The sequence below is a fragment of the Netta rufina genome (genome assembly GCF_964035555.1).
Source record: "Netta rufina genome assembly, chromosome: 2".
NCBI lineage: Eukaryota > Metazoa > Chordata > Aves > Anseriformes > Anatidae > Netta > Netta rufina.
In genome coordinates this window covers 63,890,119-63,917,555 of record NC_140124.1, presented here as the reverse complement: position 1 = coordinate 63,917,555, position 27,437 = coordinate 63,890,119, and the positions used below count along the sequence as shown (strand labels likewise).

At 42.0% G+C, this 27,437-nt stretch overlaps 1 protein-coding gene across 1 annotated transcript in view; it reads left to right on the top strand.

Annotated features, from left to right (window-relative positions):
• The window catches only part of PHACTR1 (phosphatase and actin regulator 1), a gene marked incomplete at its 3' end in the record, with an annotated part of 313,329 nt that overhangs the window by 232,986 nt on the left and 52,906 nt on the right, over positions 1 to 27,437 (top strand). Inside the window, 3 exon segments of the mRNA XM_084283119.1 lie at positions 6,151 to 6,231; positions 12,660 to 12,845; positions 26,660 to 26,990. Of these exon segments, the coding sequence (XP_084139245.1) occupies positions 6,151 to 6,231; positions 12,660 to 12,845; positions 26,660 to 26,990 (598 nt within the window).

The following is a 27,437-nucleotide window of genomic DNA, read 5'->3' as shown; positions in this document are numbered from 1 at the left end:
CAGTCCATCTGCTCCTGGATTGGATTTCTGATTTCTTTGGTTCAGTTCCTTCTGTTCATTATGTTAGAGGGAGTTGTTCAAATTTTATTTCTCTGTCTTTCCTTGGTTTTGCTGAATTCTTGGTTGTACATTGTATTTCTGAGTTCTATTGGTGTGTCATGATTTTTGCTTAACATGGTTTGCAGTATTTTGATTAGCTCCTGCAATTCTGTGTTTACAGATTAGACTTTGCAACCATTTTATCCTGAGTCTGTCCTTTCGCAGTTTACTTTATGTGCAGTAATGATCAGTATAAATACAAAGTTTTCTTCAGGCTGATTTCACCTTTTCCTTAGTTTTACTTTGCTTCACCAGATTCCATCAGTAAAAAAAGATAATTCAATTTTTATCTGTAGCCACCAGTTACAGTGACTGTTGCACATCTTAAACCTAGGGATTTGAGGTCTGATCCTGCATTCTCAAAGGAATGTGTAAGTTCAAAGGCTAGCCTGTTGCAAATGAAAGTTTACCATGCCCCTAGTCCAGTGCTTCTTATAGGAGACAGACCAGTGCCTTGAGTTATTCTCAATATGAGTGGAAGCAAGATGCCCTAATATCACCTTCTCTGTGTTTTAAGTATTCATAATCTAAGTTAAATCCATTTGTTTTTTCCAATACTAGAAATAAAATAAAATAACTAGAATTTGGTTTGGCTATTGTTCTCTTTTTCCTGTTATTTTACTTGACTTAATTCTAGATCGACAGATTTTATATCTAGAAGAATCATTTTATAGCCTAGTTCATTGGCCACTGGCTGTAGAATGGCTTCTGTTAATTCTTTGCTAATAATCAAGTAGATGATGAGCCAAGCTGTTTCTAGTTGTCTGAACCTCCCTTTGCCACCTCTGTAATAACAATTATGATACTGTTTTGCTTCTAGAGTGATCTGAGTTACTCATACAGTGGGATATCAATGGCAGGTATTGTTCCTGCTTTATTAGTCTTGTAGCATCTGCCACATAAATTTTCCAAATGATTTACATACTGAAGGATATTGATTTTGTCAACTATTATTGTGGCACCTGATTTGGAGAGGTATTTATAGTGTTGTTGTTTGTTGTTTTTTTACAGAACAGGAAATGTCATAGGCGGACAACACAGTCAAAAAGATGCTCTTAATCCTTTCTAGGTAGTTATCCCTCTGAGTCATATTTTGTAGATAATCCTGTTACTGAAAAACCCAGACTGAGACTACAGAAACCCAAAATGTTTCTAAAGAAATTTAAATTTCAGGTATTCAGAAACCTGTCGAAATATTTTGCCTTTCTTCAGGCTCCAAGAGATGTATTAATGTTTGCCAAGAAAAAATTGTATTTAGGACTAAGCAAATTAAATCAGTTATTTCAACCAACCTATATTTTGACATTGGTCAAACCCAAAGCTCACAGCAGTGATTCTGGGTGTCGTGTCACAGGTATTGAAGCAACCCCAAAATTAATGGAGCTCTGTGTAAGCTGACACACCTATTTTTCTCAAGTCTGAGACTTTCATCTATACCTGTATTTCCTTTTTTAAAACTCTCCAGTCAGTTTTTATTTCAGGAGTAGATTCAGCCATAATTTTATGCATCTTCATCTCATCTACTCACTCTTAGCTTCCTTTGTGGTCAGGAAAGACTACCAGGCACTTTCAAGGTATAGTTCAGCCTGTTTTAGATGCTTACATTAGGCTGAGGTCAATCATGCCCAAGAATTGCTCTTGCTATATAAGGGAATGAACTCAGAGGCAGAAGCCCAATCTGTATAAATTTGTATCAGGTGAATCCTGCTCCATTTGATTATCCAGAGAGTCTAAATTGTTGGAAGAGTTTCAAGATGATGTAACGTGTTATGAATCCATCACATCTGGAAAGCTTTCCTGCCTTGCAAATCTAAAGGAAATCGATAGTTGTTTATCTTGACACTGTAAAATTATTGGTATACTTGTTTCTAGTTATTCAGAACTGAAATATTAGCAAATCAAATTTCTGCCTATTGAACTTAAATATAATTGACACACCAGAAAGCTCCTACCCTACCCTTCATTCTTACAATGATCTTTGCTTCCTAAAATGATCATGAAAATTACAGTGGCCTTTGAAAGGAAGAATTCGTGCAAAGCAACCTCCAACACCCTTTAAGAGGAAGGCCAAGGGCAACTTCAGAAAAAAAAGCAAGGTTAGGATTCAACTGGCTAGCACGGATGTGTTTAGTTTTGATTGTCAAATGAACAGAAAGGCAGGACTTGAGTGTTTAGTCTGCCCCTTGCTTTTAACAGCAGCATGATGAGTTATGCAAAGGGAAGCAGTTTATTCTCATCTAGATGCATGTTGGAAGAGTTCATCTTGGTGTTGGAGGGAAGGATGTGAGGGACAGAAACGTCAAACATCCTGACTACATAAATGCCTGTTCGGCTGTTTAATGGAGCAGCAAAAGGCTTGGCACAAAGGCAGCAGTGTGCTCACCTTCTCAGCTGGTGGAATGGCCCACAATCACTGTCATCAGAGAGCACAACGGCTTATTAGAGGAATAAAGACAAAACTGTACTCAATTTCCAGAATGGAGGGGCTGGAAATCCTCATGACCCTGTCAAGGCTTTACTGATCTTAATGGGTCTGCCACAGAGAAGCGCTCTGCTTGAACAGTGGAGGGGTGCTGCTCCTGGGGGAAGAGTTCAAAAACACTAGCTTAGAAACATTAATAAAACTATTTCCCACTGATGTTTCTTCATCAGAGCTTAAAAGTAATAGCATACTGCAGGGAGCTGTAACAAAGTCTGCACATTTATATCATAAAATACAGACATTCTCACTTACAGAAACCAGAAACTAGTAAGTGAGTCTTTATTGGAGAGTGGCTGACTTTGTTAAGATAACTGGTTTCTGGTATAAATAGTCCCTGTAAAGAGGGCTTAGTGATTGTTTCTAATCTGGAAGATTGTACACGTGAACAAAATGAGGTTAATCACCAAGGTAAATTGCCAATGAAGTAATCCATCTTTTGTTAAATATTAATTACATTTTATTTTTGTCCATCACAGAATTTATGGGTTTCTCATGAATCAAGGATTAATTCATGTATTTATGCTCTGCTGTGAATTGATCCCTTCTCAGTAGAGTGAATGAATTTATTCTGTATCAGCTTTCTGCTTGAAAAAAACATCCTTCGTAAAAGAACTGGCAATCTTTGTCAGAGAAATCCAGGCAGAGTGAAACATTTCATTGTTCAAGCTGTTAGTTCCTAATGAGTTCTGCATCTAGACACTTGTGATTTTTTACACTTGATCCAGCAGTAGCATAGCAGTTTATGCATTTAAATGTGCAAGACTTGTTTGGGAGGAAGATTTGTATTAAAGGAAAGCAGCATGTTCCATAGTTTTAGTATAACATCTGCTATTATCATTCAATGCTGCTCTTAGCCCAGCATGCCCTTCCTCTAAATATCTTATTAATTAAACTGGCTTAGTAGGAAAATAATTAATACTTTAAGTCCTGTACCTACTTTGAAAGGATTTGGATACTGAAAAAAATGTTTTCATCTGAGCTTCAAACTGGAGTGGTTTGGTTTGGTTTGGGATGTTTGTTCATTTTTTTTTTTTTTTTTTTTTCCATTCTGGAACAGAAACAGATTAGGACTAAAAAGGAATACTTGAAAAAAAATATATATTTGCAGTCTTCCTAAAGTACAGATAGACTATTAGGTAGACTGCACAAAACTCTGGTTTTGAGAAGTCTTGTGCTATATTTGAATATGTTGCTTAGGAATTGTTTGGGTGAAGGTATTCCTCTGCTTCTGCAGAATATCCAGCTAACCCTGGTTAGAAATCTGCCCTGCAGAAGCATTAACATGTTTCTTACCACTACTTTCATAACGTGGCATGTCTGCCTAGCCATGAACTCAGTACTGCTGCTACCGTGTACACCTGGCTCTTGACCAGGCAGAAGGGTGGGACGGGGAACATGGGTGGTTGCCAGTGTCTGTGTAAAATGGGCAGACACAATCATATCCTCAGTGGTTGACTTGTGTGACTTGATCTGCACACCCCATGGGGTCAGCACATTTTGTTGGCCATTCTCCCTTGGCTTATTTGTGTATGGTATAGGAAAGGCCGACATGTCACCTGGAAATCCATCTACTTGTGCACAGCATATGGTTATATGCCTGCAGCCATGTGCTTGGATTAGTATGTAAAATGTGGATATGTAACTTAGCTATTTCTGGTGAAGTTCAGAAACAGCAGAATTTGCTTGTGCCTTTGTTTTGGAGAAAGTGCTGCTGCCCATGAGCAGAAACTGCTATTTTGCTGCTGGTTCACCCAACCAGATTTGCCACTGAACAGCAGAGGCTGTGTGCTGTGCTCTGTTTACACTCATGGAAAATTACCATTTCTCAGAATTATTGGAAAAGGTGTTCAGTAAGGCCAAATTACTCTTTTAAGTTGGGATTTTAATGATATATTCCATGGAAGAAAGCTTACAAGTTAGCAGTAGTTTGTTTTGGCTTTTTTGGAGAGAGCAAGGGAAGCTGTTCTTAAAGAGGAAGGGGAAGAAGATTTAAATGCCATACCAACGCAAGACCACTTGTGGGAAAAAGGCAGATGAGGGACTAGTCTACAAAGTGACTTCAGTCTGATGGTTGGGGTGTTTATTTTCCAAAAGCATATTAGAAATCTAAGTTTCTTTGAAAGGCTGTAAGTTGCCTAAAGCACTTCTTAAAAAGGGGCTAAGGCACTTCGGAAAATGCCGTGTCTCTTAAGCCCCAAAGGCTGTTACATTAAGAGCCTCAGAAATAAAACTATACCATGTTGCTGGGGGTATGAGGTCTTGTAGTGCCATTAATTCTGAGCTGAAGCTCAGAGCGCATGTTCAGGGGAGAGCACAGGTTTTATTAGCTATTGATGGTATCTACTGGCTTTCTTAGACCTGAAGAATACATGTTGAAAGCTGATTTTAGAAATGGAGAAACAAATTTATCCTATGGAAAATAATGCTTTTAAAATCAGAGCTGCCTTGTACATGCTAAGCTATATGTATCTAACAGCAAATAAATTGCAATGAGCACAGTGTGTCAGTGTAAGCACAGCTAATTCATGACGTATATTGTGACCCTCCGAGAAGAGTGAACAGCCAGCAGTGCCAGAAAAGATTATATCCTCATGTTTCCAGGGACAGGGTGTTTCAGGGCCCCTTTTTCTTTAAATCTGCCTTGGTTAGACCAGAGACGCAAAGTCCCAGTTCATTTGTGCCTGTGTGCGTCTGCGCTGTGTCTGATAGCGGAGCATATGGCAGAAGCAATTCGCCCTTGACTGTGCCTGTTTTTTGGCAAGCACAGGCTTGTTTCTCGCAGAGCGCACACAGTCCTGCACATCACTTCTTGTGCCCCTTGCTTGCTGTCTTTCAGAAATTTGCCTGAATGCATGCCCTTTGTGGTATTTTGGTTAATTGGACATTGTTTTAATTACTACTGAACTGAACAAACATGAAATTTCTGTTATTTTGCTGCCCTGGCAACCACAGTCTCCAGGCAACAAATACAGGACTCAGGTTGTTCAGAGCTGATGTTAAATTACACTGGCTGACATGGATTACCCCTCATTGGTACCTGTTTTGGGCAAAACACCCCTTCAGGGAAGATGAGACTCCACTAAACAGCTCTTTTTTTGCACTGTCCTAAATGCCTAACTCTGCTCTTACTGGAGTTAGTGGCAAACCAGCCTTGTCTTTGGGGAAGTGGAGGTGCTGGTCCTCTTCAATGGCCTGGAGACAATCCACAGACGTGTATTTCATTGGCCATGATCTTCTACATTGCCTTCTTTCTTGCCTTTCTCTCACCAACTTCTACATTTTTTTTTTCAATTTCTTTGCTGTCTCTAATTCTCCATTTCTTGCTTGGGTCACATATCTAAATTAAGCAACAGGAATGCAGACATGCCATCAAATAGGTCACTATATAGTTATTTCTATCAAAATCAGCCATGCAACAACAGCAAACAAATTCTTGGGCTGCCAGTACCTTTTAAGACAGTTTGTCACTGTTGTTAATAGGCGAAAAACACTTTAAAAGGAATAAAGCCTTTCAAAATTATCATTTTCCTTCTTTTCTATTAATATTCATGCATCTCCTCTGCTTACAGCTTTGGAAAGAAAGATATCAATGAGGCAAAGCAGAGAGGAGCTTATAAAACGAGGAGTGCTGAAGGAAATTTTTGATAAAGGTAAGTGCTCTTTCTTTTTGCAACATTAAATTGACATCCTGTATAATTTTATGGCCACATCTTACATTGTTGTAACATTAGGAACTGGGAATACCATACAAAATAGCAGGACTGTACAGAGTAAGGTCTCTAGAGCATCTCTTGATTTCACACCCTCTTGATTGGATAGATGTGGTAGCTATCTAGCAAATAAAATTGAAAGCTAATCAAAAATGTAAAGCAGTAGAAATATAAGTCTCAGCAGCGTGCAATAGTAACTTGTTGCAGAACAGCAAGGCATCCAGACCATAGGGAGATGAAATGGGTCTGTGCCTGCATTTATTATCAATTGTGTGGCTGAGTCACTATGGGATTAACAGTTGTGGAAAAAAGGAAACGTTTTAAAGGCTTGGGATCCTGTGATGAGCACAGAACAGTGAACATTCCCTTGAAACAGCTCAAATGTCAAAAAAATAATGATTCCTTTTTCAGGATAATTAATTTGTTGTGTCAGTAATGTACTTTTTATGCAAAACACCATTATTTTACACTGGTAATGCAGCACACGTTTGACATCTATTGTGTATGTGTCAATCTTTAACTGCAACTTTTATTTGTTTTGCTGCTTCTCTTGTCAATAACTAAGGCAGTGAATTCAGCAAATTATGTAAAAGTATGGCAAAATTGCCTTTTAATTTCAATACAACTTAGACATGTGCTTTGATATCTCATTAATTCAAAGTCTAAAATTCTTCAGCAGTACCAGTACAAAACCTGGATAAGTCTGTAGAAGCTTAACATTTTCAGAGATTTTATAGATACAGTCCATCTCATTAGGTTTGGTCTGCTTAAATCTGCTATATGCTGTTTTAATCTAGCTTATTGGGAAAGAAGAGATTATTTAAAAATTTGCTAACCCAAATAAAAGCAATGTGCTGCTTGTGATTACATTCTACAGTTTTTATCCATTGCATATTTTAGATGCTCCTTATCCTTTGGATCGAATACTGCCTGTGCTCTTACTGTGGTGTCTTGGGAGTCATTCTATATGCAGAGCAGAAACAACAAATGGCAAAAGGTGTCTTCTCAGTGTCTCAGGTTTTCCACATTTTGGACTGTGACTTGGACCATATACTCAACCATGAAGCAGACATCCCTGTGGCCAGCGAGGCACATTTGAGTCTGTCACTTCATGTGGGTCTCAGCCCAGGGGAAGCCAGGAAGTAGCTCCCAATTCAACACCCTGGGGAGCTTGTAGGACAGCCACTGTTTATCCCCGCACAAACCTAAAGGCATCCAAATGAAAAATCTCTCCTGTGCAGCATGACCCTGCCTTCTACCTTGAAACTCAGGGAAATTCTCCCTGCTTTGCTCCAAAAGGCTGCAGCTTTTTCCCTTCAAGTAATGCTGTAGTCTGTAATCTTCAATATTGCCTGGTAAAGTAGATGTTAAGCTGTCTGAAGTTCCTCATCAAAAAAACAAAACAAACAAAAAGCACTCCTCCTTGTAGTCATTTTTCACCTTTTCATACATAGCAGAAAGAGCTGGTAAGAAACTCGGGCTTCTTCCTGTTCCAGTACAAGGAGTAGAGACATTGAACTTTTTTTATTTTTCAGATGCATATAAATGGGAAGCTATCACACAACATGGCTAGATTTGTAATCCAGTATCTCCACATTATTTCCTGCTTGTTGTAAACACAGCAAGCAAAGAAAAATTGGAGCCCTTCCTTGAAAGAAGCAGGGCAGAGATAAAAGTTTATACACACAAGTATAGTAGCATTGATCGTGTGTGATGTGAGGATGAGTATGACAAAATTTGTAGAGGAAAAGTAATCCAAGAGTATTCATATCAGAAGGCTTTATTTGATGGTAGCATCTTCTGTGCCAAGAGGCATCTTGTACAGACAATAGTTGGAGTCATAATGGTTAAATCTCTTAGTCTCCCATTCCTAACACTCAGGCCCATGAGTGGGTAATTTTGCCTTTTTCTTTCTTAAAATAATCTGAACATATAACAGGAAAATTAAAATGGATAGACTGACCTAAGAACAGAAATTCTGGAGCTGCAGTGTGCTTAGTATTGTTTTATCACCTATGTTGAAGAAGAACGGAATTAGCCAGTTTGCCTGTTATTTAAAGTGACATTCTGACCTGTTTGCTTCAGGATTTGGTGGCTTTTCAGATGACTTTGTGTTGTCCAGCAGGTGACAGTTAGTAGAGCTCAGTAAGTCACAGCGTTCACAGATGGGAGAATCACTGCAGTCCAGCTGCTATATTTGGGAAACAAGAAATGCTTTTATCACTTCAGTGACCCTCATACTTAAACTGTTCAAGTGAAACCACTCCAGACTGAACTGCAGAGAGCTCACTTCTTGGCAAGGGCCAGAATCATGACTGAATAAGTTTCTGCTATTTCAAGGGTTGCGTGACTTGCATCTTCTGCAAATGTGGGCAAAGATTGCATTTTTTGTCCAATACCGTGTACTTTTAGAAAAACAGTAGCTTGAAGAAATATCTGGTCAGATGCCTGCTGGTCTAATAGTTTGCAGGCAGGCAGAGCCAAGAGCTCGAACACATAGATGAACAGCTTTGATTCTCATATGAAGCTGTAACCATCACTAAAGTATCTGTCTTTAGAGATGCCCAGTGTGCTATGGGCAAAGAATTAAAAGCTACGTGTAATATTTTGATACATCTTCATTCATGTGAACATAGACAAGGTTTCCTGTAGTAAGAAGTTTCTCAACAGGAGCATAGTAATTGCTTACTTCAGAGATGATGATGCAGTGGTTTCCTCAAAGGAAGCATGTGCAGTCTTCATCTTTTGTACGTTTCTATTTTTGTACTGTCTATCTAATCAAAATCAGGGTTTAAAAAACAAAATTTCAGGTTACCTAAACCCTGGCAGGGCTTGAAAATGTTCTGTGAGTGATAAACCTCAAACAGGAGCACTTGATTTTCTGTCACTTAGCCCAAGGGGGCCACAGCAGAGAAGGGCATGGACATGCCTTGCCCTTCCTAGCCTTGTCCATTGAGAATATTTGTCTGGACATTCATACTTGAGAGAAGGCCAGTACTGAAGACAACCCAAAATGGAAAATAACACAAGATTTAGAATTCTCGTTATCATTTTGGCTCAGCCATTTGGCTATGGAAGGAGCACATGAGCTTTACATTCATCAAGCAGATAGGAAGTTCCCTATTGCAAAGCATTCAGAGTCAAAAGACACAGTGAGAATGTAGGCAGAGCTCCAAAGAAAAGAAACAACAAAAGGATCAGTCTGTACCAGCTATCATGATGCACTGTGGGCTGCAAGTAGTTTGAAAAAGAATTAAAAGAAGTGGAAATGGCAGATGAGTTTATGAGTACAAACTGTGCTTAAGGTCCACATCTTTTGAAAATATCATCTATGTATTTCTGGGCCCTCACCCTGTGCTGTTATTTTCACAGGCAAGGCTGAACCAAAGCATCCGGGTTAGAGCCCTGTGCATCAGAGAAATTCCTCTGAGGTTCTGCTTGTTCCATCACTATCCGTGTACAGAGCATCCTGTTTAACAGAGCAGCAGCCTTCTTGTGCTCCTTTTGCTGCAGAGTTCACATTACTGACTTTGGTCCAGTCCAGATCATGCTGACTAGCACACTGCCTGCAGTATCAAAGCTCATGCATTTAGGGAAAGTTGTTCTCCACTTAGTAACAGCAGGCTCTCATAAAATGCAGCAAAGGGATTAGCAAGTTTGAGAACAAAAGATTACGTATGTTATCACTGTGCAAAATTAAACTCATAGTTCCTGAAGACTAATCAATTCATCCATATATGTCATAACTGCATTACTAAGATTTTTTCCATTTGTATGTCAGCTATCTGAAATAGCTTTTACTACTTTAAAAATAGCAATTAATTTGCCCTTTATGTCTGGTTGTCAAGCATACCTCTGATCCAGGATTAATTCACACTAAGAGATTCTTCACTTTACAGATGATGATTTTCATCTCCTTCTTTGACCTGTTTACTGTGTTTTAGCAGTTCCTGGTGTAGTTCTTCTTTAAGCAAGATCAGATTTAGTGTATATATTTCAGTCATGATACTGTGCCATGTCTGATGATTTCAGTCAAATCCGAGGATGAATTTTAGAGCCTAAATGAAGATAAGAGATTTTCAAAGGGAAGATTAAAATAGGTTATGTTGTCAATAAGGAGAGCTGTCACGCTTGCTATTATGACAACAAGTAAAAGTCAAAATTCTCTCTTACTTTGCTTTTTTGCAATAGTAAACCTTCAACAGATAATTTGAATGCTATCTTCTTAAGCCATGCTGAATATACCTTGATAAATACAAAGTGCATTAAACATAGTAAGATTTCAAGATGCTCTGCATGTTACAATTGGCATCTCCATTAAAAATGTGTAGATATCCCAAAAAAAAAATAAATTGTTGGTTTTATCGTACATACTCATTGTCTGGTCATAGTAATGGTCAAATTTAGTCCTGTACCAAATTAGTGAATATTGTTGGACATAGTCACTGTCTTTCATTCAAGAAGCAGTTATTCTGCCTAAGCAGTAATTACGATCTTTCATGAAACCATGTCTCTGACACAACAGCAGCCTCTATCCCAAACACATGTAAAGGAATGTGTTTACAAAAGGGAGACAAAACAAGCACGGGATACATGGCATTTCCACCCTAACAGTTAAGTCAAAACAGTTAAGTCAAAAAACATTCAGCTTAAATACTGGCTGAACTGTTGGTTGATCCTTGCTATCTAGGGAAATAAAATGGTTTGTATTGAATGACTGCAGCAGTTAGAAAGAGGCTATGCTGTGAAAAATTGGCTGAAACCTTCAGTTTTGATTAATGTTGCCACCTTTTGCCAGCTCAGTTGATTGCTCTGAAAGCTGCAGGTGATGTGGCAATATATCGTAATAGCTCTTTGGTTCTTAATAAATAAATTAATAAATAAAATTAAGAAAGTCAAGAACCTTGGTATTTCTAACAATACCAAACTAAGGAAGAGACCATCTTCACATGTTGTACCGAAGCTTTACAAGACAGAAAGAAAAAAAATAATAATTATTTATTATTAGTACATCTATTGTACTTTCAGACATGCTAATTGCTGTGTCCTGACACCTAAGTGCAACTTTGTTTTCCTGTCTCTTCAGTATTGTTTTCCAAAGTGTTTTGCATATCTTAGCCGTGTGAGGGGAAAGTGTGTGCTCACTTGAGTGCTGTACATTTCTGCATGGTACATTGAGCAGTAATGTGGCTAATCACAGTTGCCCAAAAATCAAGAACCAGATCCTGAAATCCTGAGTTTGACTTTAAAAATAATTTGAAAGCATAGGAAAACTAGACTCTTTTTATTTGCCTGCTTTTTTTTTTTTTTTTTTTTTTTCTTTTCTTTTCTTTTCTTACAGGTCACATTCTGGGTTTATTTTCAGGCTTCCACTCATAACCATAAGAGCTGAACACTTTATAAAATTGCAATTGATATACCTGTGCAGTCATTGCCTCCAGGTACCAGAGTACTGTGCATAACAAGTTCTGAGATAAAAATCATGCAGGTTGACACCGTGAAGAATGATATGATCCCTCCCTTCTGTTCTATATTATTTCTAATGTGAAGTGGTGTTTGATAGAAAAGAAACGAACAATTGCTGTTACAGAAATTTTTGCCCATATGGAGAAGTTATTAATAATAACTTCAAAAACAGACTTTCTAAATGGAATCCACTATATCTCAATATCAAGACCTTTCACCAGGCAACCATAAAAATTGTTCTCTCCCTTACTTATAGTCTTGATCATGCTGGGAGACTATAATAGTTTTATTGGGATATAAAGTAGTGAAATACTTCTGTGATTCCTTTTGTGTCCTTTATGGTATTAAAAATACTGTAAGGGAAGGGAATAATGCTCATTATTATTATTATTAAAATATTATAAATTATGTATTGTATTTTTTTTTTAAAGTTTGATAGCTTCAGTTCCAGTCCATTCTCTTTTCTGACTTTACAGTTTTAACAGAGACAGGGAAAATAAATTTTGTGGCCTTATCAGATGGAGGATGACCATGCAGCTTAGACCATGGATCATAATGACAAGCCTAGGGATAAGCAAAGGATCAACACAGTTATTTGGCAGATCTTTCCCAAGTCTTAATAACCCTGTAAGACAAATGAAATGCTGTCAGACTTCTATGAAACTGTTGTGGACAGAACATCGTTCAGACAGCTCCAAAAATTGCTCAGCACAAGTTGTATTTTTGAGATAAAAACCGTATTATTTTGATCATTATCCTGTGTCTCCTATGCACATACAATGACTTAGTTCAGGTTCTTCATTCTCAAGCAAGCTATTGGAGAAAGCAGACTTCATTTCAAAATTTTCTGTATCTTATTTGTGTTTTCTGTTGTCACTGTGCTTTCCTCCAAATATGAACAGATGGGGAACTTTCCATACCAAATGACGAAGGAGCTTTGGAGAATGGGCAGCCTCTGGGCTCTGGACCAGTGCTGAGCTCCAGCCAAGTATCGCTTCCAGCCCTAGCAGAACTGGAGTCAGGTTCTGCACCTGGGGAACCCTGCTCATATGAGGTGCTCCCAACCACAGAGATCATGGATGGAACAGGTAACATCTTGTTTTCAGTATGACATAGCTACTTTAAGCAGTTTGAAACAGGTTTTTGACCTCTTATTCTGAGAAACCATTGTTGAAGACCAAGTTATTCTGGTGGAGAAGGAGTATATAGATTATCGCTGGGTGCTCCATAAGAAATTTTGACTGTCTCAGCATAACAGTACTTCTGCTATGTACTCTACTTCTACACAAGTAACCTCTTGCATGTCAGGCAAAGTCCTTGCATTTTTGTGAACATTTAAGAGTACATTTCTAACTGTCACGCTACTTCTCAGCTGTGCTGATGAGCTCTAGAGGGCTGATAACATTTTTAAACCCTGGGGTATGTCATTTCCTTTACCTGCTGCATGGTGTTGGGTGACATTCACATCACGCATCTTCCAGTAGTTAACACAGCCAGCTGCACCATCCTAGGTGAGGCTCTCTGCACTTCTTCCCCAGCCTATAAAGAGAGACAGCAATACTGTACATCTAGGTTAACTCCTCTTCCGGCATCACTTAATGTTGAAGTTGTGGATTAAGGTCAAGTGAGGAAAATCGACTAGTAGAAGCACTCCTCTATGATCATGCACAGTTGTGTGGCCTCTTTGGAATGAAATAGCCCCCAAGAGGTGCTTTTACAGTTACAGGATAAATTTGAAGACTGCCTGCTAACATATCTGGTTCTGAGCAAGCTGTGGTGACAGACCATCTGAGATGTGACATTTTAAGCTCTTGATATGTGCTCAAGATGTGGGAATATGTCCCAGCTCAGTGTAAGGGAGCTGACTTCTGTCAGAGGTAACGGGAAATTCAGCTGTTGTCTCAATGTGTGTTACTCTTTCTCTCTTTTTCTCTCTTTCTCTATTTCTTTCTGTGTTAATATGATGTTTGAGTGAAATCTATTAGTCAGTCCTAATCCGCATTCCTGCACTGCTTTTCTCGTCTTAAAATGTCTGTATCCACTGCTGCTTTGCTCATAACGTTGTTGCGTCTATGATGTGGTTGTGTCCTCCAGTGTCTGAAGAGAGCCCCACATCCAATGAATCCGGCGTCCTCCTGTCCCAAGATCCTACAGCTAAGCCAGTCCTGCTACTTCCCCCCAAAAAATCTGCTGCTTTCCCTGGAGACCATGAGGACACCCCAGTGAAACAGTTGTCCCTCCTCAAACAACCCCCTGCCCTGCCTCCTAAACCTATTGCCAGGATTGCCAGCCACTTAACTGGTAAGTAGGTGTTTCTAGACCCTCAGCATCACCGTGCCCCATATAGGAAAAACTTGCCCTTATAGCTAAGTCCTCAATGCCCTTCCGTAAACCTGTTTGCACATGTTGTTGTGTGTACTAGCGATGTGTGTGTGTTGTACCTAGGGCAGGGATTGCAAAGAATTTTCAGACTATACCATCATCAAGGTTGCTTCAGGACTCTTCCCTTCTCCTCCCTGTTTACCTAGTGCTACCATGACATTTCCTGACAAACCCTCCTCACTCCTATTTATCAAGATGTACCATCACTACAAAAATGGCAGGATGTATTTTGATGGGAAATGAAATAACAATAAAATACAAGGATATCTTTAAATACTTTTTAACAAGAAAAGAGGCAGGGCAGGGGCAGGGTAGGTAGGAGGGAGAGGGAGAATTTTTCTTTTGTCTTGTTGCTTCTACCCTCAACTGACATCTGGGCAGGTCTCCCCAGACACATTCCCTTTATCTTTCCATATGTTTCTCTTTTGTCAAGCCCCTTGATCCTTACACAGGCCATTCTGTCACCTGCCTTCTTACCATTTTGCTTCCCTGCTCACACAACCTGCCCACCTGCTCCCCTTTCCACCCCAGCTCTAACTGTTCCCCTCCTACTGATGAGTCCTGCTGATGATGGGCAGCTTCAGTTCCCACTGACTAGGATTCTGGTGTTCTACAGATTATGCTGCTGTTTTTCTCTCTCTGCATGCCAGCTAGAAACAAGTCAGATTCCTTTTTTGTGTCCCAGATCTTTTACAAGCGTCCAGGCTCTCTGGGATTCAAAGCTTTAGACACATGTGGAAGGATTGATGGATCTTACCTGACCAGTCTGCTCTCTCCAGTCTGTCATTTAGGCCACTGAGACAAAGGATTATTGCACTTATACAGACCAAAAAGGGCTCCCTAAGTCTTTATCTACATCCTTTGAACAGTCTGCTCATAACTGCAGCTGCTTCCCAGGAGGCAGCACCTTGAAATCCCATGCTCAAGATGAGGTATGGTGCATCTCTGTACTGAGGCAGCTCCTGGCCTCTCACTGGGTTGCTCTTCTGGTGTTCATGCTGCTCCAACCTTTTCAGGACTAATGTGAGAAATGTTCAGTCCACATTAATACATTCTAGGTACTTTTTTTTTTTTTTCCTGTCAGTTAATGCTTGTTTAATTCAGGTTAAGAAATATATCAGGAAGGAGCTCATTAGGGAAGAGCGTGTTCTGCTTTTCTTTCATATTTCTATGTTGTCTCTTCATGTTTTTGTTTGGGTTGCTACACGTTTTCTTCTGTATAGTTTTGTTCATTGTATTTGGAATCTCTTACTTTCTTGCCTACCAAAATCTCCACATAAGGACTGTTTTTTTTGCCTTATACTACAAGACAAATTGGCAGTTCTGCAACGTAGAAAGCCATGCGGCAGAATTGCTGGCTTCAGGTGAGGACGACACCAGCTTCCTATATCTCCCATAACACTCTGTTCCAATTACAAGAAGCTGCTCAGAAATGAGGCCAACATGAAAAAATTAAAAAGAAAATTATAAAGAATAATGAAAAAAGGAATAGTGTAGGAAAAACCTCTGGCACTAAGTATCCATTAAAAATAAAGCTTTCCTCTGCATGAGATAGCAGAAGAATTACAGGATGGGTGCTTCTGATAGTTGTTTTTTTTCAGCTGGTAATTTTGTGTGAAGTAGTACCACTCTCAAGCTATCAGCATAAATTAATTGCTTGATGGTAACAACTTTTCCAATGAAAGTGAAACAGAGCTGTGTCTTCTCTTAGTTCATGATAACTTTTAGTGGTCTCTCATTCAGTTCTAAATGATCTCTTGAATGCACATAGACACAGACTCTTATACATGAATATGCAAAGCCCTCAGGGGAAAGGAACAGAGACTCAGATTTGGTCAAAGGACCCTAATTTAATTGACAGCTAGCCCTGCTAGAACTGAAAGCCTGATTTAAACGTATTTTATAAATAAGAGCACTGAGTTTATTCTTAAGGGTCCATTTACTTGGGTGGTCTAAGGATATACATGTTCAATGCCTTGTGTTCTTCACTGGTAATTATATTAGCCATGTATAATCTTTGAAAATGATCAATCAATCCTAATGAAGCACCCTCATCAGTGAGAAGCAGAATTAATGCTATTCTTTTGCTAATTACTCCAGACATCCTCAGCTTGTGTGTGAGAAAACAGATGAAATTGGAATTCTGGCATTCAAGGTGAAGACTTTTCTCTTCTCATTGCATACCCATTTTTCTATTAAATATTTTGTGAGAGAGTTGAAGGACAAAATAAGACATACCAAGCATGACTAGTGAGAAGTTACAGTGGTTTATGGTCTGGTAGCTCTGTTCAAGAAGACTGCAAGAGGAAATGTGATGTTGTAATGGTACGCATCTGCGTTGGAAGATGCAGAACTGCCTCTGAACTTCAGTCTTAAGACAGTTACATATATGTACGTGTATATGTAAAGAAAAATATGCTTTATACAAATATAAATGAGAATATAGTATTATAAAATCAAATCACTATAGGCATAGTCAGCATAAAGTTAAAAAATAAAAAAAAAAAGGAGAAATATATTAAACACACAGTGTGAGGGAAGAAAAGCTTCCTGTGAGTCTGACCACATTCTTGCTAAGAACTTGTCCCAGAGTTCTTCAGGTTTGTAGGTATGAAAAAAGTATGAAGATACGAAGTTCTTCAGGTAAAGGTATGAAGATTGACTTAGAATATTTGCCAAAGAGTGTAATACAAGGTTTAGGAAAGAGAGAGAAACAGTCTTTACCTCTAAAAGCATTTGTGAACCATCTCAGATATCTCTGTGCCTGTGCCAAGACAAAGATTGGCCTTTCCCTTGATAAGAAATGCACATAAAAGTGCAAGCCTAAAATAAACAAGCAAGATCACATTTAATTTTGTGGAGGATGAAAATGAAATATCAGTTTTAAAAGTGATAGGAAGAGAGAATTGCCTGTAGCAAATATAAATCAGACAGCTTTGGTATGCCTCTTCTCTAGATCAGGTACTGTGGGGATGGGACAGCAGAGGAATGGGGGCAGAGCCAAGAGCAGACAGCAGAGCAGACACTGGGAGTGATGCCACCACCACTGCAGAAGTGCGCTTGGTACTTTGCTTCATGCCATCACCCAATGCTCTTGATGATGCTGCATCCACAGAGAATATCCCTATCACAGTACTAGGTGTGGAAATACCAACACAGACTCTCTCTCTACTTTTTCCTCCATTGGAATGAAGCAGTATTACTCTCTTAATCAGTGATTCCTTCGTAGCACAGGACAGGCAACCCTTGCAGAACAATGTGATTCTTAAATGTTTTGATACCACTGTTGCACTGCTCTGCATTTCCTCTTGGCCAGTTACCTCCTGGTAAGCCTTACAAATATGATCATTATTATATATGATCATACCCTTCATGGGTAGAATTTCTTTCATCATTTTAATTCCCCAATATTGACACACAGTACTCAGGAATTTAGAACAACAATTGCAACCCCCCTTATTTGGTTAAAAATAGAGGAGAAAGTGAAATCATCACCTGGGACAAAATGTAACTGGACTGCCAAGATTAAGTCCCCACATTACCATAATATCTTTAATGGCCAAAAGCGACAAGAATACTGGTCATATATGGTTTGATAGACAGCATACCCCAGCTCATTTTGGTCCTGATTCACAAAGTGGTTACTTTTAGTCAGTACAGATGATGTTTCTGAAATTAATCTGATAGTTTCTGTTGAAAGAACTGAATTACCAGTTACCCATGAAGTCCCCTAAAACTTCAGATAACAAATTGTGCGCCACCAAGCAGAAGTCTCAGCAACACCTGAGTGTGTCTGAGTCTAAAATTAGCCTAATTTTATGCAAGGGTGTAGTGTGGCCACTAGGGATACACTACTAGGATGTATCTGGCCACTCAGCAGTTGTATTTTAAAAACAGCTTTGAAAAACCTTTTCCATTATCTTGCTTTCTTCAGTCAACATTTTAAGGAGAGGCATGGCACACTTTTTTTTTTTTTTTTTTTCTGTGCCTTCTATTTATGTCTCTGTAGATAAGAACTAATTCATAATTAGAGGCAAACATTTAACAGGATAGGAAACCCTGCAAACCCCCAAAGCTTCTGATAATGTGGACATGCCAAAGATGAGGTTTGAGAGTATGGTTGCTTGGTGTCCTGATACATTGCAGCAACACAGCTGATAGTTACAGTGTTATGAAAGTATTTACTGCTACAAATTTTTCAGCAAATATTTTGTGCAGTATTTTATTATCTGACAATCACATATCTTAGAAGGCTTTTCTGTAGATGAGCCCATGAAATTATCTGAAAGCTTCCTGTTCTGTTCTGTTATCTCCTGCTGTCTGCTCTGGCAGGCTATATTTATGAAGACAGGTTACATTCATAAGGGGGCAATGGAGAATTCTCTTTTCACTGTGTGCTTGAAGGAGAGACAGCAGAGAAAAAGTGGGTTTCCTTTCCCAGTACATCCAGGTTCTCACAGGAAACTGGGCCCTGATGGAGTTGCTCTCTCCACACTTCATCTGCCTGCTCTTACCTGGAGGGTAGTACCTAGCACACATAGGCAGCAGGAAATCTTTTCATCTTTGAAACCCTTTCTAAGGCTCTTCAGCGAATTCATACAAGCCTATAATTTTCAGAGCTATAATTTTCAACCTTAAGGATGAGCATGCTCAGTTTATTTATGTTCTCCGAATGCAACAAACTACAACAGTTGGTCAGGGTCTTGAAAATGTCAAAAGACTGCACGACCTGTCTGGGCAAACCTATTGCACTGTTTGGTTCTTCTCATTTGGGCATAACACTTTATAATTAAGTCTTGAACCTCTTGTTTCAATTTTTACCCATTGACTCTCCTCCTCCCACCATGTACCACTGTGGAGAGTTGATAACCTCCTTCTAGGTACTGGCGTGTTGCTGTTATGTCCCTCCCCAAGCTATCTTTTGTCCAGGATGAATAAACCCCAGTCCCTCAGCCAATCATAGGAACATAAAATGGTTTGGTTTAGAAGGGACCTTAAAGATCGTCAAGTTCCATCCCCTCTGCCATGGGTAGGGACAGTCCCCACTAGATCAGGTTACCCAAAGCCCCATCCAGCCTGACCTTGAACACTTCCAGGGTTGAAGCATCCACAGCTTCTCTAGGCAATCTGTGTCAGTGCCTCACTACCCTCTGAGTTAAAAATTTCTTCCCAATATCTAATCTAAATCTACTTTCTTTTAGAATAAAGCCATTTCCCCTTGTCCTATCACTGTATTCCCTGACAGAGTCCCTCCCCAGCTTTCCTGTAGGCCCCCTTTAGGTATGTAAAGGCTGCTATGAGATTTCCCCAGAGTCTTCTCTTCTGCAGGCTTGTCAACCCCAACTCTCTCACCCTTCACATTGTGACAGCCTTCTGCTGAATTCTTCTCTTTTTTTTTTTTTGTCTTATCTGTACTGGGAGCCCCAAAACTTGATACAGTAATCTAGATATAGTCTAAGGCATGCTGAATAGAAGGGAGATAATCCCTTGATCTCCTGGCAGTGCTTCTTGCAATCTAGGAGGCTATTGGCCTTTTTTGGCCTACTGGCTACTGCTTGGTATCACAAGGAGTGAAGAAACAGCTTTCCTCACACTGCTAGGTTTGTAAACATAGCCAGCTCTGCCACAAGCCCAGGATTCCTAGGTGTGCCCTCTTCCTCTGAGAGTAACTCCCAGGTGTGCTGGGGCAGAATCTGATTCTAATGGGCTTATCTAGCATCCCTGATGGAACAATATTTGCCACCATATATCCATAACTTTCTAGTATCCTATATGTAATGTGTATATGCAGTGTGTTCTAACCAGTTCTCTAGGTATGTTCAGTGCCTGGGAAGACACTGAACCTGGTGTACCTGGTGTATAGCTTCAGTATAACACAAACACTCCAGGAGTGCCATCCAGGGCAGATCTTCTGCACAGAGAGTAAAAGCACAGTTATCTCCCTAAAACCCAAAAGGAAATGCAGCAATTGCATGTATTAGCAAAATGATCTATAAGGAAGAGGTAAAGGCTGACCTGCTTGTCTGATGTCTTCCATAGGTCTGATGTGCAGCAAATATTGTGGCTTGTACAAATATATTTTAAGTAATTTAATGTCATCAGCAATGGAAAATCTAACATCTCTTTCATCAATTCTGGCACAGTTATTACTTAACCGTGCACAGTTCTCAGTGGTCACAACCCTGCTAGGAACCACCATCTTGCAAAGATTGTTCATTATTCTCTTGAGCATGAGGAGCCTAAGACAGAAGAGATTAATCAGACTTGCACACCTGGCTTCACACAGTTTGCTTCTCTTCTGTCACATTAGTGCTTTGTGTAATGATTTAGGACTCTAGTAATGTTGCATGGAGAAGATGCTTACAGCAGATTCCTTGGTCATATATAACTGTGAGTTAGATTTCAGCCTTGGTGGAGCCATTGGAAGACTTTTTTGCCTTTGAGAGCAAATTTCTCTCTCTTCAAGAGAGCAATATTAGGCAGATATGATATTGCATGGAAAATGGAAAAACTTGGGTTCTCCCCTTTGTAACTCTCACATTCTACAATGAGGGAAGGCCACTTTCTCTTCATGCCTTTCTCATCTTTGCACACCCTTTACCTCTCCTGTCTCTTGAAGAACGGGAAGATTTACTGTCTGTGTGGTTTTTCTATTGTAGCACAACACCAGTATCAAACGTATACTGTGGATGAAACAAAGCTCTGACTAAAAAGCTAGCACTAAAGAAAGTCTGATACTAATCCTGAGCTTGGCCCCATGCATAGTCTTTTTCCACCTTACTGTCCGTAATCATTTTCAAGAAGTGCTAGTGCTTTTAAGTCCTAGTATCATGCACCTCATGCACTCTGGCTAGTAGATACGGATCCTAGTACAAGCAATACCCAGAACAGGCCAGAAGGAAAGAAGGGATAAAGGGGGCAAGAAGGATAGTTTATGTTACAACTAACCATCTGGAAAAGGACTTTACAAATCGGATATTGCTCAGGAGAGTGATGACATTTGAAACTAGAGAACATCTTACTGCCAAGCCTTCTCAGGTCATAAGAAGATTCTGACCCTTCAGTTCCTTTACCATGTTACAGCAAGTGTGAACTGAAGCAAAAAGAGGCCAAAGAGTGTGCAGAGCATTGCAGAGCCAAATATATGATATATTTTGTGGCTCGGCAAATGGCTCAATATATCGGGCCACTTGCCAAGGCAATCGGCTCCGGGGCAGACGCATGCTGTAGTGGAGTGGGGCATCAGACAGGCAGGGCTAATTCTTCCGGTATCAAGCCCACTCGAGGGAGCCGCCAGGGCCCAGCAGCCCTTGCAAGGTAGGTGAACAAGGTGAGAAGGAGGCGTAGGCAGAGCCAGCAGCACCCCCTCCCCAGCTGTTCAAAAGCTGCTCCTAGGGAGCGCGGGCAACCAGGAGCGCGGGTGACCAGGGCATGGCATGTCGGAAGGGAGTGGTGTGGCAGTTGGCGTGGCAGTTCGCCCAGGCAGGGCAAGTAGGGAGGGCAGAGCGTTCCCGCCCCACCCATACGAACACCTCCTCTAACAGCGGTCTACCGCTAGCTAGTCTGCAATTGTCTCCACCAGGCACAGTGCTCTCTCTAGGAAGTCTGTACACACCCAGACTGACTGCCTGCCCAAAACTGCGGCAGTTCAGGTCTCTGAGTGCAGGGAGTACCTGAGCCTGCCGCTACCACCTGCGGGGGGCAGAGAGACTGTGTGCGTGAGGTGCAAGCAGGTGGATGACCTGGTCCGCCTCGTGGCAGAACTCAAGAAGGAGGTTGAGAGATTGAGGGATATCAGGGAGTGTGAGCAGGAGACAGACTTGTGGAACAACTCTCTGCAGGGCCTGAAGGACAGGTACTGGGGTGAGACACCCCAAATGGGGGTGGACCCCCTGCCCTGTTGCTGTCGGGCAGAGGGAGAGGACCTAGGAGTTGAGGAGGAATGGAGACAGGTCCCCGCTTGACATCGCAGGCGATGCCCCCTCTACTGGCCCCACCTTCCCAGGTGCCCTTACGCAACAGGTTTGAGGCCCTGGAGCTTGAGAGACCGGTAGCTGAGGAAGAGGTAGAAAGTCTACCCAGGAGGATGCCTAGGGTGAGGAAGTCGACTCCACGTCTCAGGACTGCCTCCACCAAGACAGAAAGAAGGGTGATTGTTGTGGGCGACTCCCTTCTCAGGGGAACAGAGGGCCCTATTTGTCGGCCTGACCCTACCCATAGGGAAGTCTGCTGCCTCCCTGGGGCCAAGGTCAGGGACATTGCCAGAAAGCTTACCAGCCTGGTTCACTCCTCTGACTATCATCCTCTTTTAATAGTCCAAGCTGGCAGTGATGACACTGAAGAGAGAAGCCTGAAGAGCATCAAACGGGACTTTAGGGGACTGGGACAGTTAGTGGATGGAGCAGGAGTACAGGTGGTGTTTTCGTCCATCCCTCTGGTGACAGGGAGGGGTACAGGGAGGACACAGAAAGCCCACCTGATAAACACGTGGCTCAGAGGCTGGTGCCAACACAGAAATTTTTTTTTTTTTGACAATGGGGTGCTTTACTTGGCACCCAGCCTGATGGCCGCAGACGGGTCCCTGTCTCTAAGGGGAAAACAGATCCTAGGCCAGGAGCTGGCGGGGCTCATTGAGAGGGCTTTAAACTAGGTGAGAAGGGGGATGGGGCTGAAACAAGGCTTGTTAGAGCTGTGCCAGGGGTAACAATGGCAAGGCTGGGAAAGAAGGCAATGGCCCAACTGAAGTGCATCTACACTAATGCACACAGCATGGGAAACAAACAGGAGCTGGAAGCCATCGTGTGGCAGGCAGGCTACGACTTGGTTGCCATCAAGGACACGTGGTGGGACCACTCTCATGACTGGAGTGCTGCAATGTCTGGCTATAGGCTCTTCAGAAGGGACAGGCAGCACGGAAGGTGTCACGGTGTGACTCTCTATATCAGAGAGAGTTTTGATGTCATGGAACTCGAGGCTGGGAATGATAAGGTTGAGTCCCTGTGGGTTAGGATCAGTGGGAAGGCCAACAATGGAAGCATCCTGGTGGGGGTCTGTTATAGACCACTGAACCAGGATGAGGAGACTGATGAGGAGTTCTACAGGCAGCTGACAAAAGTTGCGAAATCATCAGCACTTGTTCTTGTGGGGGACTTCAACTTCACAGATATATCCTGGAAGCACAACATAGCCCAGAGAAAGCAGTCTAGGAGGTTTCTGGGGAGCGTGGAAGATAGCTTCCTGACACAGCTGGTTAGTGAGCCTACCAGGGGAGGTGCCCCGCTAGACCTTCTGTTCACAAACAGATAAAGACTGGTGGGAGATGTGGTGGTTGGAAACTGTCTTGGGCAGAGTGACCACGAAATGGTAGAGCTCTCCATTCTCGGAGAAGCCAGGAAGGGGACCAGTAAAACTGCTGTATTGGACTTCCGGAGGGCTGACTTTGAACTGTTCAGGACACTGGTTGGTAGAGTCCCTTGGGAGGCAGTTCTGAAGGGCAGAGGAGTCCAGGAAGGCTGGGTGCTCTTTAAGAAGGAAATCTTAATGGCTCAGGAGCAGTCTGTACCCACATGCCCAAAGACGAGCTGGCATGGAAGAAGACCGGCCTGGCTGAATAGAGAATTGTGGCTTGAGCTTAGGAGAAAAAAGAGGGTTTACAGTCTTTGGAAAAGAGGGCGGGCCACTCGGGAGGACTGTAAGGATGTTGCGAGGCAGTGCAGGGACAAAATTAGAAAGGCCAAAGCTCAGCTGGAGCTCAATCTGGCGACTGCCATTAAAAGACAACAAAAAATGTTTTTACAAATACATAAACGCAAAACGAACGACTAAGGAGAATCTCCAGCCTTTACTGGATGTGGGGGGAAACCTTGTTACAAAAGATGAGGAAAAGGTGGAGGTGCTTAATGCCTTCTTTACCTCAGTCTTTAGTGGCAATACCGGTTGTTCTCTAGATACCCAGTACCCTGAGCTGGTGGAAGGGGATGGGGAGCAGAATGTGGCCCTCACTATCCACGAAGAAATGGTTGGCAACCTGCCATGGCACTTGGATGTGCACAAGTCGATGGGGCCAGATGGGATCCACCCGAGGGTATTGAGAGAACTGGTGAAGGAGCTGGCCAAGCCACTTTCCATCATTTATCAACAGTCCTGGCTATCGGGGGAGGTCCCAGTTGACTGGCGGCTAGCAAACGTGACACCCATCTACAAGAAGGGCCAGAGGGTAGACCCGGGAAACTACAGGCCTGTCAGTTTGACCTCAGTGCCAGGGAAACTCATGGAGCAGATTATCTTGAGTGCCATCATGCGGCACTTACAGGGCAACCAGGCAATCAGGTCCAGTCAGCATGAATTTATGAAAGGCAGATCCTGCTTGACAAACCTGATCTCCTTCTATGACAAAGTGACACACTTGGTGGATGAGGGAAAGGCTGTGGATGTGGTCTACCTTGACTTCAGCAAGGCCTTTGACACAGTTTCCCACAGCATTCTCCTCAAGAAACTGGATGCTCTTGGCTTGAACTGGTGCACGCTTCGTTGGGTTAAAAACTGGCTGGATAGCCGGGCCCAAAGAGTCGTGGTAAATGGAGTCAAATCCAGTTGGAGGCCGGTCACTAGTGGCGTCCCCCAGGGCTCGGTACTGGGGCCAGTCCTCTTTAATATCTTCATCGATGATCTGGATGAGGGCATTGAGTGCACCCTCAGTAAGTTCTCAGATGAAACCAAGTTAGGTGCGTGTGTTGATCTGCTTGAGGGCAGGAAGGCTCTGCAGGAGGATCTGGATAGGCTGCACTGATGGGCTGAGGCCAACTGCATGAAGTTCAACAAGGCCAAGTGCCAGGTCCTGCACCTGGGGCGCAATAACCCCAAGCAGAGCTACAGGCTGGGAGATGAGTGGTTGGAAAGCTGCCAGGTGGAGAAGGACCTGGGAGTGATGGTTGATACTAGGCTGACTATGAGCCAGCAGTGTGCTCAGGTGGCCAAGAAGGCCAACGGCATCCTGGCTTGTATAAGAAGCAGTGTGGCCAGCAGGGCTAGGGAAGTGATTGTCTCCCTGTAGTCGGCTCTGGTGAGGCCGCACCTCAAGTACTGTGTTCAGTTTTGGGTCCCTCGCTACAAGAAAGACATCGAGGTGCTCGAGCGAGTCCAGAGCAGGGCAACGAAGCTGGTGAGGGGTCTGGAGAACAAGTCCTACGAGGAGCGGCTGAGGGATTGTTCAGCCTGGAGAAGAGGAGGCTCAGGGGTGACCTTATCACTCTCTGAAGGTACCTTAAAGGAGGCTGTAGCGAGGTGGGGATTGGTCTGTTCTCCCACGTGCCTGGTGACAGGACGAGGGGAAACGGGGTAAAGTTATACCAGGGGTGTTTTAGGTTGGATATTAGGAAGAACTTCTTTACTGAGAGGGTTGTGAGGCATTGGAATGGGCTGCCCAGGGAAGTGGTGGAGTCACCATTCCTGGAGGTCTTTAAAAGATGTTTAGTTGTTGAACTTAATGATACGGTTTAGTGGAGGACTTGTTAGTGTTAGGTCAGAGGTTGGACTCGATGATCTTGAGGTCTCTTCCAACCTAGACAATTCTGTGATTCTGTGATATCTTCTCATTCTCTTTGCTCTTGGCATGCACTGTGACCATTGACTACACTCATCTTGGGATCTTTAAGCCCTCCCATTACCTCTTCTTCCTTCTGAAAACATTTCACAGTGCATCTCCAAAAGTCTGCATCCTGCAGTTGAGTCCTGGCAGAGGTTTGTGTACAGACCTCTCATTGATTTCCCATGGAAGTCAGGGGAGTCTTTGCCTGGCAGGTCAACTATGTGATTCAAGGAACATGCCTAGAGTTAAAAAGGTTAAGATTCAGTTCATGAGTCCCTAGAAAAGTGCCTGCCAAGTCTTCTGTAAAAGAATACATTAATCTTAACTCTCTTATAACCTTTTTACCATTTTCTCCTCCTGTACCCTTCATTTTTCCAGACAGTTCTTGTTTAGTTTTCAAACTCTATTTCATTTCTTTCTTGCCCTGTAATGTAATTTTAATGCCAGATGTTTTGCACGTTATAAAGCTGTAAGAAATGTGACTTGTAGTAATTGCAGTGCAGCAGATGAGAATGGTCAGCTTGTGCTCTGGCAGTGATGGTGGTGAGTCATCCTATTGTTAGGATGCTCCCCCCATTTACATGTCTGTTGAGCAGGAGAGGTTGTGCTTACCTCAAAGGGCTGTTTTGGAGGATTAGGGCATTAAAGCGTTGAAGTGTGCCACAAGCCTTTTTAAGCATTACTTAATGTGTTAAGGGATATGCACAGCCCTGGGATGTTTTTTTGAGACTCAGAAGTGCTGCAAAACAACAGTTATTTTTCTGAACACCGTGCTGAGTGCAAGCTATGCAGCATCATCTGTCACATCAGGGAAGGGGTGCACACTCCTGTGTTGACTTTCAACCTCAGTACCTGCGCACCCAGTCAGGTACACTGACCTCCATCTCACTGCCATGAAAATTAACACCAGGGCCTCTCTTTCTTCTGTTCTAGATCCTGGCGCTCCTGTGAAACTGCCTTGTATGCCAGTTAAACTGTCACCTCCACTACCTCCAAAGAAAGTCATGATTTGCATGCCTTTAGGGGGGCCAGACCTCTCTCTCTCATCCTATTCCACACAGAAGAGCTCCCAGCAGCCTTTGAGTCAGCACCATCACACTGTCCTGCCATCCCAGTTAGCAGCTCACCAGCACCAGCTCCAGTACAGCAGCCACAGCCAGCACCTGCCTTCTGGGTCCAGCACATTGCCCATTCACCCTTCAGGTTGCCGGATGATAGAGGAACTGAACAAAACGCTAGCCATGACCATGCAAAGGCTAGAAAGGTAATGGATCAACTTTTAAAATTACATGTTTACGTGCACTGTTTCCTCCTAGCCTCAGTGTCAATATCATCACCTATGCTTACAGTACTTGAATCAGGCCTCTTCTTTGGGGATCTAACACCTTCAGGGCAATCATTGCTGGAGAAACAGACATGGAAAAAGGTTTTTCAGGTTTGTTTGGCAGGTTTGTGGCAGAAGGGTAAAAAAGACCAAATTTTCTGAACCCTGTTGTTCTGTTTATGGAACTAGGTAATACTGCAAGTGGAAAAGAGGTTAATATGACATGTCTGGTTTGCAATATATACTGCACTGTATAACTGCAGAGCTCCAGTTATGTGGAGGATTGCTAAAAAAAAAGAAAAGGAAGTATAAGATTCAGACATAGAGCAATAAAACCAAGTGTGCCACTCAGTTGGAGTATCTGATTAGTATTAGCTCAAAGAAACC